General features: G+C 56.4%; 2 protein-coding genes across 2 annotated transcripts in view; one reads left to right on the top strand and one right to left on the bottom strand.

Moving 5' to 3' along the window:
• Positions 1 to 2,249, top strand: part of LOC104288553 (ATP-dependent 6-phosphofructokinase, liver type) — a gene marked incomplete at its 5' end in the record, with an annotated part of 4,973 nt that extends 2,724 nt beyond the window's left edge. Inside the window, 9 exons of the mRNA XM_009887375.1 lie at positions 1 to 54; positions 179 to 266; positions 404 to 556; positions 712 to 876; positions 1,061 to 1,122; positions 1,493 to 1,604; positions 1,685 to 1,784; positions 1,908 to 2,013; positions 2,102 to 2,249. Coding sequence (XP_009885677.1) covers positions 1 to 54; positions 179 to 266; positions 404 to 556; positions 712 to 876; positions 1,061 to 1,122; positions 1,493 to 1,604; positions 1,685 to 1,784; positions 1,908 to 2,013; positions 2,102 to 2,249 — 988 coding nt within the window. The remainder of the gene's footprint in view (positions 55 to 178; positions 267 to 403; positions 557 to 711; positions 877 to 1,060; positions 1,123 to 1,492; positions 1,605 to 1,684; positions 1,785 to 1,907; positions 2,014 to 2,101) is intronic.
• A 4,480-nt stretch (positions 2,250 to 6,729) lies between these two features.
• Positions 6,730 to 11,326, bottom strand: LOC104288552 (chromosome unknown open reading frame, human C21orf2). Its single transcript, XM_009887374.1, has 6 exons — positions 11,246 to 11,326; positions 11,063 to 11,109; positions 10,025 to 10,254; positions 9,212 to 9,383; positions 8,446 to 8,539; positions 6,730 to 6,855 (listed from the first exon to the last, which is right to left on the bottom strand). The coding sequence occupies exons 1-6, from the start codon at positions 11,324 to 11,326 to the stop codon at positions 6,730 to 6,732; spliced, it is 750 nt and encodes a 249-aa protein (XP_009885676.1).
• Between the last annotated feature and the right edge of the window lie 328 nt (positions 11,327 to 11,654).

Raw genomic sequence — 11,654 nt, 5'->3', positions numbered from 1 at the left:
GGCGGACGTTGCGGGCTGGCTGGGACGTGGCGGGTCCATGCTGGGCACCAAGCGGTAAGCGCAGCCCCCTGGGGTGGGGGCCAAGGGGGTGTAGGGGAGGGGAGGCGGCTGTCCCCGAGGATTGCGGGGGATCCCCCTGTCTTCACCCCACGGTCTCTCCTCCCCTTCCCCACCGCAGGACGCTGCCCAAGACCTGCATGGAAAAGATCGTGGAGAACGTGCGGAAATTCAACATCCAGGGGCTGCTGGTCATCGGGGGGTTCGAGGTGCGGGGGAAACCCTTGGCCCTGGTTCGGTGGGGACCGGGGTGGGCTGTCAGCGTCCCAGGCGCCCCGGGCCATCCCTTTGGGGATGCGCATCCAGCCCCGGGACCGGCATCTCCCCAGCCTTTGGCTGCTTGCAGGCATACGAGGGGGTGCTGCAGCTGGTGGAGGCCCGTGGGCAGTACGAGGAGCTCTGCATCATCATGTGTGTCATCCCCGCCACCATCAGCAACAACGTGCCGGGGACCGACTTCAGCCTGGGCTCGGACACGGCCGTCAACGCGGCCATGGAGGTGAGGGACGGGGCAGGGGGCAGCTTACAGGGCTGTACCGCTCCGCCAGGTCCCACCGTGTTTTGGCATGACATGCGGGAATGAACCGGCATCCCATCCTGGGTAGCAAAGATGGATTTTCCTGGTGTGACACCCATCCTTTTCTCCCGGCACAGAGCTGTGACCGCATCAAGCAGTCGGCCTCAGGCACCAAGCGCCGCGTCTTCATCGTGGAGACGATGGGGGGCTACTGCGGGTACCTGTCGACCGTCACCGGCATTGCGGTGGGTGCAGATGCTGCCTACGTCTATGAAGATCCCTTCACCATCCATGACCTGAAGGTGAGCGTGGCAAGGGGCTGCTTTCTGGCAGCATTGTTTGGGTAAAATAAGATGGAAAACCAGGAAAGAGAGGGCTCCGTGAAGCCGCCACATGACATTAGTGGCTCTTGAGTCCAAATGAGAGGACCTGGGATGGCTGCAGAGGACATGGGACACCGCTGGCATCCTGGTAATCATCTTGCAGGCCAACGTGGAGCACTTGACTGACAAAATGAAGACAGATATCCAGAGAGGGCTGGTGCTGCGGTGAGTTGGGGACACCTGGGGACGCTCGCTGGAAAACACAGCCCCGTGACGGGGAGTTGAGGCTGCAGCTGAGCCCTTCCCATGGCCGGAGAGGGTCCCTGGGCACAGTGAGGTTCGGCACGGTGGGTGCATGGCATCCCGCCCGAGGATGCTGTGCTCAGCCAGGGGGATGGTCCTGTGCTGGATGCCTCCACTGCCATCGCCACCGCGGCCCCAGGGTCCTGCTGGGAAGATGGGTTGGGGCTCTGGGCCTCAGGGAGAACGAAACGGTAAAAAAAAAAAAAAAAGGTGTTTAGGGGAGCATGGAGGGACCCCCTGGAGATGCCACATTATGGGGCAGCCCCCCAACCCCTTCCCTCTGCTCCCCCAGCAACGAGAAGTGCCACGAACACTACACCACTGAGTTCCTCTACAACCTCTACTCCTCTGAGGGCAAAGGCATCTTCGACTGCAGGATTAATGTCCTGGGCCACCTCCAGCAGGTACGGGGGACAGCGCAACACGGGCCACCACTGTCCCCAAGAGCCGGGCGAGCTTGACATCACCGTTTCTTTGTCCCCAGGGAGGAGCCCCGACCCCTTTTGACCGCAACTACGGGACCAAGCTGGGAGTGAAGGCGGTGCTGTGGATGTCGGAGAAGCTGCAGGAGGTCTACCGCAAGGGTGAGCTGAGAGGGTTGGGAGTCCTGTCGGGGGAAGTTGGTGCCACTGGGCGGCCCCTACTGCTCCAGGCTCGGCCACTTGGCCCCCACGAGGTGGCCATGGTTGGCTGTGTCTCCCTCCCAGGGCGCGTGTTTGCCAACTCGGGTGACTCTGCCTGCGTGATCGGGCTCAGGAAGAAGGTGGTGGCCTTCAGCCCCGTGACGGAGCTCAAGAAAGTCACTGATTTCGAGTAAGTCCCTGTCCCCATGCCCCAGTGGTTCACCAGGTCCCAGGGTCGTCCCCAGGGTCACCTGAGAGCCGCATCCCACTCTGCGCAGGCACAGGCTGCCCCAGGAGCAGTGGTGGCTGAACCTGCGGCTGATGCTGAAGATGCTGGCCAACTACCAGATCAGCCTGACTGAGTACATCTCGGGGAAGATGGAGCATGTCACCCGCCGTACACTCAGCATCGAGAAGGGCTTCTAGTCCCGCTAGCCTGAGCCGTAGCCCCCCCACCCCGTGTCCTCTCCATCCCCACATGCTGCTCGGGGACTACCGGGTCCCCGCCCTGTTCTCAGTAGCCCTGTAGCTTTGCCACCGATCCCTTAAAGCAGGCAGAGCCTGGTCCCGGCTCCCAAAACAGCAGAATCCTGCCCCGAATCCCTGGTCCGGGGGTCTGGTCCCTGTGCAGATGCAGGAAGGAGATGCTGCTAGAGCCCAGCTGCACAGCCCAGACTCTTCATCTTTCCTTAATGGTTTATTCCTATTATTTAATGATGGGGTATCCTGATTCCTTATTTAGCGGCTTGACCGCCTGAGCCAACTGCTGCTTTTAGTCGCCTGCTCTGCGTGCGGGAGGGGAGCCGAGGAGGATGCGGTGCAGTCCCGGAGTGGGTAGGGGCTGCTCCCAGGGGCTTTCGGCTGCTCCGAGAGCCCCAGTAAAGCTCCATCCTCCCGTGGTGTTTGCCCAGTGTGGTGTTCAGAGGGCTCAGCGCAGAGCACGGGTCCCGGCAAGCCCTTCTTCCCCGGCCACCTTGCATGACGCTTGGCTGTGACCATCACCGTGTGGCCCCGGGTGCCACCAACGGGGCTGCGCCCATCATCTCACCACCGCCCTGTATCTCATACCATTCGCGGTGCTGCTCTCCTCCTCTAAGATAAAACCCGCTGGAGCCAACCCTGCCTCGCCGGAGAGTGGTCATTGCGCGCCGATTCCCCCTGGGGAGGAATGCGGGAGAAGACCCGGGGTTAGGATGGGGATGGGCAAAGCCAGACGGTTTGTTGGAGCCGGATTAACGCTGGGGCAGGATGTTTCCCTGCTTCGTGCGTCCTCAAAGCCTGGGAGAGTGGGACCGCGGGCCTGGCTGGGCCGTGGCGGGTGCAAGGTCAGCATCCCTCTGTGGGCAGACTTCGCAATCCCGGAGAAACATTGCTTCTCCCTTGTTTTGGTTCCCACCTTCAAGGCAAGCGCAGCAGTGATTTATCAAGGCGATGCGTGTGTGTGTTAAGGCAGTTTCTCAGGGCGGCTGCCAAGCCTGCTGGCTCCCACGTGCAGCGCTCGGGCTTGGCTGAGCTCCGCCGGGCTTGGCTGATGCCAGAGGGCCGCGTGTAGCCCCTTTCCCAGGCTGCTTTCCTCCTGGGGCTTTCAGCTGACGATTCCAGCCTCTGGGACATGGCCAGGACGCATCACAGTCTTTTGGGTCCAACACGCAGTTATTTCTTTTCCTCCCTGCGGAGTTGTCCCCAAGTGCTTTTCCCCTAGCTGGCTGCATTTCTTGAAGACGATAATTATTGTATCTTCCCTGCTGGAGTTAAACACGCAGAGAAATCGCAGACCTGGCTGATGGAGGCAGCATTGCGGCTCTTCCTGAGCTCTTGGGGACCCCAGGCAGAGACCTGGTTGCCCATCCCAACACTGGGAAGGCGGCGGGTGGGAAACACGGTCTTCCACTGTCCCATGTGCTGCTTTCAGGGATCCTTAGCCAGCTCCCAAGAGGGACGCCCCTATCAGCCACAGAGCCCCGTGCCACTGTGGTTCTACGCCTCTGCCTCACCGTCAGCCTCCAAGAGTCCCCAAGGATGCTTTGAATGCGAGTTGTGCTGGATCTGCGCCTGCGGGCGGACAGCCACTGGCATTTTCTGTGACTGGGAAACATTTGTCCTCATCTCTCGGTATCCCTCGCTGAGGCAGGTCAGGGCAAAAGCGGGTAACGTCGAAAAGCCCTGCAGCTGTACTGTAGCCCAGGTGGAGCCTCGTGCCCGGGCGCAGCTGGCAGGCCCCAGGCATTCGGCTCCTCTCCAGCGTGTGTTTTCTCCAGCCTGGCACTCTTGGCAGCAGGGCACTGGAGGGACTGGCAGGGGACCACAGCCCTCCAGCAGCCAGGTTTAGGGTGTGAATGGGGAAGGGGTGTCCTAGAATCGTTATGGTTGGAAGAGACCTTTAAGATCATCGAGTCCAACCGTTAACCCAGCACTGCCAAGTTACCACAAAACCACGTCCCTCAGCACCACGTCTACACGTCTTTTAAATACCTCCAGGGATGGCAACTCTACCACTCCCCCGGGGCAGAAGTGTCCCCACACTCACATGAGCTGCACATTCAGAGGTGCTTGGGGCCAGGGGTCACTGCGGCCCTAACATCTCGTTTCCAGCCAAAAAAAAAAAGCCTGGAATGCCAAATTCCTGGGGGGAGACAGACAGGCCCAGCCCCCACCAAGGTCAACAGCCATGTGCCCTGCCAGGACGAGCAGAAGGGGACGTGGTGACATCCAGCCCAGTCCCAGGCTTCCCCCCTGCATCCCTGAAGAGAGGGCAACGCACAAAGCCATAAGCACCTTGCAGCGAAAGGCAGGCTGCCAGGTCCCCGGCGGCGTGAAGAGGCATGAGCCGAAGGGACCAGCCTTCTGCCCCGGGATGCTGCGGGGTCACCCTGCAAGGAGTGGTCGGGAGCATCCAGGGCAGCTGGCCTGGCAGCCGGAGCACCGGCACCGGCCAAGTATGACAAGCGCAGCACGTAGGCAGCAAGCTTTGCTCAGGGATGGTCCTGCCGTCGAGGATTAACAGCCCAATTTCTCCAGCAGCGAAGGGAGGAACTGTGCCAGAGCAGCCTCGGGCCACAGCGATTGCTCCATTAGCCACCCTCACCACAAACCTCATCACAAAAAAAGAAGCCTCGATGACCAACGATGACGCTTGCTTTGATCACTCTCCTCCCAGCAAAGCTGGGTGGGGGCTGGCACACCCAAACGGCAGCTCCCCTGTTCCCCGACATGGACAGGCGTGACTTCTGCCACCAGGCAGACTGTCAAGGCAGCCTGGGAGAGGACTGGCCCTCGGCGGAAGGGCAAGATGCATACAAGATGACGGGTAAGTCTCTCGGGCTCTGGCTGTCAAGGGAAGTCTGGTATATTATCTCATAAATCACACTGGCCATTTAAATGCAGCTGGGGTTAATGAAGAAGGCAAGAACGAGGTCATTTGAGGAGTTAAAGGCACCAGCAATCTTCACCCAAGTGAGGAGGGTCAGACTGTGCCCCCTCCCACCAAGGTGAAGTAAGCATGCTTGTGGCTGCAGGGGCTATCACCATCCCTGAGGAGCGTTCCTTCCCGGCAGCACGACCCGGTACGCAGGGGCTGGGACACCTGTGCGAACAGGGAGAGCGGTGACAGAAAAGCCACGCTGGCGTCTGCACCTGAGCACCACGTGTCCTATGTCTCAGGGGCCACCGTCCTGCCCAGGCAGGCTTTGCATCTCTGCATGAGCGAGCGAGCTTTGCTCGCTGATTCTTTTGCTTCCTGCGCTCGGTGTGGACTTGTGGCTGCGAGAAGGTTCCCAACAAGCACAGCGCCTTTGAAAAGCAACCCCTGCAGTGGCTCGGCGCAGTATCAACCAGCACCAGAGGCGGGTGAGCCATGTCACCGGCCCAGTGAAGCGGGAGGGCGCGGGGGCCCCCAGCCCTCCTCCTGCTCCGCGGGGCTGACAATGCAAGCCGTGAACCAGACGTAATGGAGCAATGCCCAGAGTCAGTTGTTCTCACTATGTTTGCTGAACCCCGGCCACTACTTACACGTCCTAGAGGGATAATTGGTTTTATTTGGTATGTCACAACGGTTTAGTTTGTATTTAACAGCTCTACAAAATCTTAGTAAATGCAGCTTTTTCAGTTAAAGAGAAACGCCACCCCTGATGCCTCTGCAAACCGGAGACTCGTTTTCTCCTAACGGCAAAACGCACAGGGGCTTTTTACTCTGACGTTGTTTCCTTAAGCTGCTCTAATGCCTGCAGGGGCATGTGGGGGTGAGAGTACAGCCGAGCGTTAAGGAGCTGGGAGAGAGTCATTTCTGTTTCACCAAGGCTGCACCGAGCTTTCCTTTGGGCCGCCTGACTGCCAAGTCAGATGCTGCATGCGCTAACGAGGACCAGAAGAAGTCAGGAGTTGAAGATAAATTAAGAATTTGACATTGACCTTCCCAATCTGCACCAGACAGTTCTTGGCGATCGTTTCAGGCAGTGTCTCCCTGACAGACTCCACAAAAACAAATCTTTGTGGTAGAAACTGTGTCTGCTACACACAAAGAGGGGCTGGCCGAGGGTGAGCCTGACAGAGAGCCGCCGCCAAGCAGTGACCTTTCTCACCATCAGCAGGCTTTGCCATCCCCCTTCGATCGCACAGCACAGCGGCAGCTCTCACCGCAGCCCGGCTTTGCTCCCAGCAAACAGCCCCAGCGACATGAGATACGAATGTTAACAGAGCCTGCTACGCAAGCAGGAAAGCTCCCGAGAACCAGCTCGGGGTGCTGCCAGCCCCAGCGCGATGTGCACAGCCAGGGGCGACGTCAGGAGCACCCCATCCCAGCCCCTCCGCAAGGGAAGCGCAGCGGGAAACGCCGAGGGTTTGGATGCAGCCCGGCATGTGTGGGAAGAACGGTGCTGCGGGTCTGGGGCCGGCTGGCGCTGCAGGGAGATCACTCCTCCTGCAGCTCCTTCTTCCGAAAGGCCTGCAGCCTCCTCCCCACCGTCTGCTGGACGATCTCCAGACCTTCCGCGTCCAGTTCCTTCATGAGAAGCAGGATGGCATTCAGGACATTGTTCTGTTGAGAGGAGACAGACGCTGCTTTATACAAGCATCTAAACGCCAGCCCGGAAAAGGACACTTGATTTTCAAAGAGCTGCTCTTTCTAGGAACTCCACCACCACCACCACCACCACCACCATCGTTGCCAGCAGTTTGCAACAGCCACCTGCAGCTCCAGGGACAGACCAACCAAGCCCTCGGGGCAAACATGGGCAGAGACTGCATGTGACGAGGCTAACTGGAATGCAGGACAAACCCGTCCGCCCGGTCCCACACAGACTGCCCACATGCCTTCCACTCCTGTAAGGAAATCCTTGGCGCATTGAAGAGCAGCCACCCTCTCTCTCCAGCGTGACCACCGCGTGTAGGATGGGAAAGGACAGGAACTCTCTCATCCGAGGAATACGAAGAGCTGGTAGAATCGCAAAAGCCCGAGCTGAAAGGAACCCCTGAAGGTCCCCAGCCCAACCTCCCACTGACGGAGGACTACTGCCAACATCAGACCACGGCTCTGCCAAACCATGTCTTGAAAAACTCCAGGGAGAGATTCCGCAGCCTCTCTAAATAACTGTCCTTCTAGGGAAAATCTTTTTCCTACTGTCCAACCTGAACGTCCCCTTGATTAATATTTTCTTTTCCCAAAGGCCAGAGCCTGCAGTGCTACTCGTGGTGCTGCAAAGCGATACACTCAAGTATGTTTAAAACATGAACGAGAGATCGCAGGCAACTAAAATCAGAATGAGGCAGAACGTGGTGTAGATCTCACCCTGCGGATTGCAGTGGTGACCCTGAGCCCAGGAGACACCAATTCCCAGCTGAACAGCCAAAATCCATGAGGTTCACCTGAGGCTACACCATGGAGGGATCTGAGGAACCATGTAAGCTTTCAATCCAGCAGTCTCCTGTCCGCTAGACCAACAGTATGCCAGCTGCATTTCAGCCGCTGCCCAACTGCCACGTGTTTTTAGCACAACCCCAGCGAAGGGACAACCCCACATGAGCTCATGTGCAGACAGATCAAGAGGACAAACTCCATCGGGCTTTCTTTACATTGCATGGAATGGGATAGGATAATAATTTCCATTGGAAGGGACCTACAACCATCATCTAGTCCAACTGCCTGACCACTTCAGCGCTGACCAGAAGCTAAAGCATGTTGTTAAGGGCATTGTCCAAATGCCTCTTTTTAAGGCACTGACAGGCTTCAGGCATCGACCACCTCTCTGGGAAGTTTGTTCCAGTGTCTGACCACCTTCTCGGTAAAAAAATGGTTCCTCATGTCTTGTCTAAACCTCCCCCGGCACAGCTTTGAACCATTCCGACATGGCCTATCACTGGACCCTAGGGAGAAGAGCTCAGCACCTCCCTCTCCACGTCCCCTTCTCAGGAAGCTGCAGAGAGCAATGAGGTTGCCCCTCAGCCTCCTTTTCTCCAAGCTAGACAAACCCAAAGTCCTCAGCCGCTCCTCACAGGACATGCCTTCCAGCCCTTCACCGGCTTTGTTGCCCTCCTCTGGACACATTCGAGGACCTTCACATCCTTCTTGAATGGTGGGGCCCTGAGCTGCACACGATGAAAACCAATTTGGTCTTTGAAAGATACTCACTCTCTTCTTTCGGTTGCAGTCTGTCTCTCGAGGTGAAAAGGAGGAAAATTTATCCCTGGGAACAGGCTTCATACCAAGCTCCTCTCGAATTTTGCTAAAGAAGGGGAGGAAGAGCAAATGTTATTATGACCAGCTGCCAGAACCTTCCTCTGCCAGGCCAATCCTTTCTAATCGTGGCCAACCATGTAAGAAGTATCTAGCTGAAGGACTCAAGGCACATCTCTTCACACACCATCACTGCCTACTGACCACAACACCCCAAGTAAAACTTCCACGTGTTAGCAAGGGCCACACAGCTATAAAATATAAACGAGGACACTGCTACAAGGTGTCTGCTCACAGCCCCACCTGGGAGGACATATTCCCATGCCTGATCCTAGCTGGGACTCCTGACTGTCCATGTAACACTGCACTTGACCAACATGTGCCACAGTGCTGACAAGCGCCAAAATGCATCACAGAAGCAGAGCTAAGCAGGAACGGACTGGAGCTCACGCTTCAGAGAGGATCCATCTCTGTCCGCACACGCAACCGACACGCTTGAGATTTAAGTACCCACCTACAGAAGAGCCTGTTTTGCAGATACAGAACCAGACCCACAATTGCTATCAAACCAGCACAGCTCCACCACGGTTAACTGGAATAATAGGAATTTGAACCAGCTGCAGGCCTGGCCCAGGGAATATCAGGGTAGGCTGGCAGGGTCCTCTCATGCTACATGCGAGTTCAGCCCAGAAGCCCTAACAGCTCACGAGCAAGCCCTCACTTTGTCTCCTCCAGACTGAAGTTCAGCAGTTCACTCTCGGTCTCCGTCGTGGATTCAGCAGCACTGGATTCAGTGGACTCAGGGCAGCCATTCTCCACACTCCTCCTGGCTGGTGGGGCTGCGATCTCCTCACCGTCAACCAGGGCCTGGGACAGTTCTTCCTCTGTCACAGCTGCAAAAGCCAAAACAAAACCCTGCTGCAATGAACTCCAGCAGCCCAGGAAGACAGCATCTGTAACAGGCCATGTACTGCTGCTGCAGAGCTATACCACAGGGGTTTGGTACAAAAATTGTCCTTCGTACTGGCCTTTTGTTTCCCTCTTCCTCCTGCAGCAAAAGCCACGCAGAACACCAGCAGCTGTCACCAGTCTCTCAATGTGGGAAACATAACAGGGAAGGATGCAAACACGCCTTGCCATTTCTTGTCTCTGGAGAAGGCTCCAAAAGCCACCAAATTACTGCTACCAGGCGGAAAAGCTTCTCTTTTTTTTTTTTTTTTTTTTTAACAACAGCAGATCCAATTACAGAATCTTTGTTTTGCCACAGCAAAGGAGAAAGCTCTAAAAAACACTAATTAGTGGTACTGTCTCAGCTGTAATGAGGCGCTCTCAGCTAGTGTTAACTCTGGCACTGCAGGGAAGGGAGGAAACAGCTTGGAAGCGGTGGATCTTGCAGAGGGGACGCTCAACCTCTAACAGATCCTGACTCAAGGAAAAGTCAAAGGACGCCTTAACAAGAGGAACCAACATGTCACCAGTTTCCAGTTCAGCCTGTCCACAGCTCGGGGCTGTTCGTTTACCTGCAAACACCTACCTTGGTTATCAAGCTTCTGCAAGCTGGGAAGGTTACGCAGCACCGTCATTCGGTAGCGGTGGGGGTCCGACCCACAACAGGGATTTTCAGACAGCCACAGGACCCTCAGCCGGGGTAGGTTTTTGAGGTAGAAGAGCTCATTTAGGCTTGCAATGTTATTCTTCCTCAGGTAGAGTTCACTCAGATTCTGGCACTGATTCAGAGGCTCGAGGTCCGAGATGCTGTTCACGCTGCAGAGAGATGGTAGGATCAGAGACCAGCGAGCCCATCCCTCCCGCGCTGTACTGTTCCAGGGAGGGCAGAGCAGCCCCTGCAGCACAGAGGCTTTCCAGCCTCCTTTCCTGCAACAGCTTCAGGGAAGGAGCCTCACCCCGGCACACCAAGGGGCATTCGGGGGCCTATGGCTTCGCACAGAATAAAAAGATAGCATTTCATCTTTCGAAACAGAGGAAAAAATTTAAAACGCAGGCTCTCCTCTCTGCTGAAGGTGACAAACAGCCTTTGCTTCCCCCAAACACCCCTCACACTTGCACCCTTCTCTGTAGCAGTTCCTCAGACTCACTAAGAGAGAACCCATATAAGATTTCCAAGCTAAACAGCTCAAATTTGCAGACAGCATTGGCTGCATGGGGTCCCCAGGACAGGCAAAGGATGAGTGTGTTTGGGGGAGGCTTACAGAAATGAAAAGCTCTGCAAGATCCAAGAAGCATTTCGACAACCATTCTGCAAACTGGCCTCACGCAGAGGCCCAGGAGATCCCATCTAAACTACAGAATAGGACTTAGGGAGCAACAATCCCAAGAGGTTTTAACACTTCTCAAAACAGGGATTAATTTTCTTGAGTAGCAATGGTGCAGAGGAGCAAGCAGAGGAATAATCATTTCTGCAACTCTGCCTCTTGAGAAATCAGGCAAGAGCAGCCAGGCAGCTCAGACACACAACCACAGAAAGGTGGTAAGAAACCAAGGGCAAAGCCACAACCCCCACGAGAAAGGTGATTTCCCCTGCCCTCTCCACGGCCGGCAGCCTGACAGTCACCTGAATGTGATCACCTCGATGTTGGGCAAATCCCGGCATATCGATATCTGGGCAGGAAGAGACAGAAACAGCAAGTTGGCACTCCCAGAAAAAAATAAAATCAAGCAATTAAAATCACAAACAAGCAAGATAAAAGCAAGAACTGCAACTGAGGTTTGCTTCAGTTTAACCCAAGCTTAACACCACTGGAGAGATGTGCTGCTGCAGCCAGTGCGGAGTCAGCAGCTCCTCCGCCCTCTCCGCCCAGGAGACACCAGCCAGCATCACGTCGCTCTTCTGCTCCAGCAACTCTGCCGTCTCCACGCTGGCCTCCAGCCACTGCACAGGAGAAAGGACCCCTCTCACCTCTCCAAATGACAGCACTTCACCCCAAATCCCAAAGAGACGAGGTGGGATGTAGGGTCCCGCTCTCCAGGGAGGGCCTTTTCCAGGTGCCCTCCAGAAATAACACCAAACCACCACCCCACCACCCCTCTTTTTGTTTTTCTTTTTAATACGAGACGCTAATTGATCCTGAAAAGCTGGCTGGCACCAGGCCATCTCCTCCCTCAGCACCCCGCCATCCCTCCTCAATGGCTCTGCCTGCCGGCCC

The sequence above is a fragment of the Charadrius vociferus genome, unplaced genomic scaffold (assembly GCF_000708025.1).
Source record: "Charadrius vociferus isolate BGI_N301 unplaced genomic scaffold, ASM70802v2 scaffold406, whole genome shotgun sequence".
Lineage (NCBI taxonomy): Eukaryota > Metazoa > Chordata > Aves > Charadriiformes > Charadriidae > Charadrius > Charadrius vociferus.
This window is presented reverse-complemented; position numbering and strand designations above follow the sequence as displayed.

What these genes read in the sequence shown, in the direction of transcription:
- LOC104288552 (XM_009887374.1), bottom strand. Translation starts at nt 11,326, where the DNA reads ATGCTGGCTGGTGTCTCCTGGGCGGAGAGGGCGGAGGAGCTGCTGACT. An exon ending in GCAGAAGCTTGATAACCAAG is followed by an intron (nt 9,384 to 10,024) that starts GTAGGTGTTTGC and finishes TGGCTTTTGCAG; the next exon opens with CTGTGACAGAGGAAGAACTG. An exon ending in TTCAGTCTGGAGGAGACAAA is followed by an intron (nt 8,540 to 9,211) that starts GTGAGGGCTTGC and finishes CCCCTTCTTTAG; the next exon opens with CAAAATTCGAGAGGAGCTTG.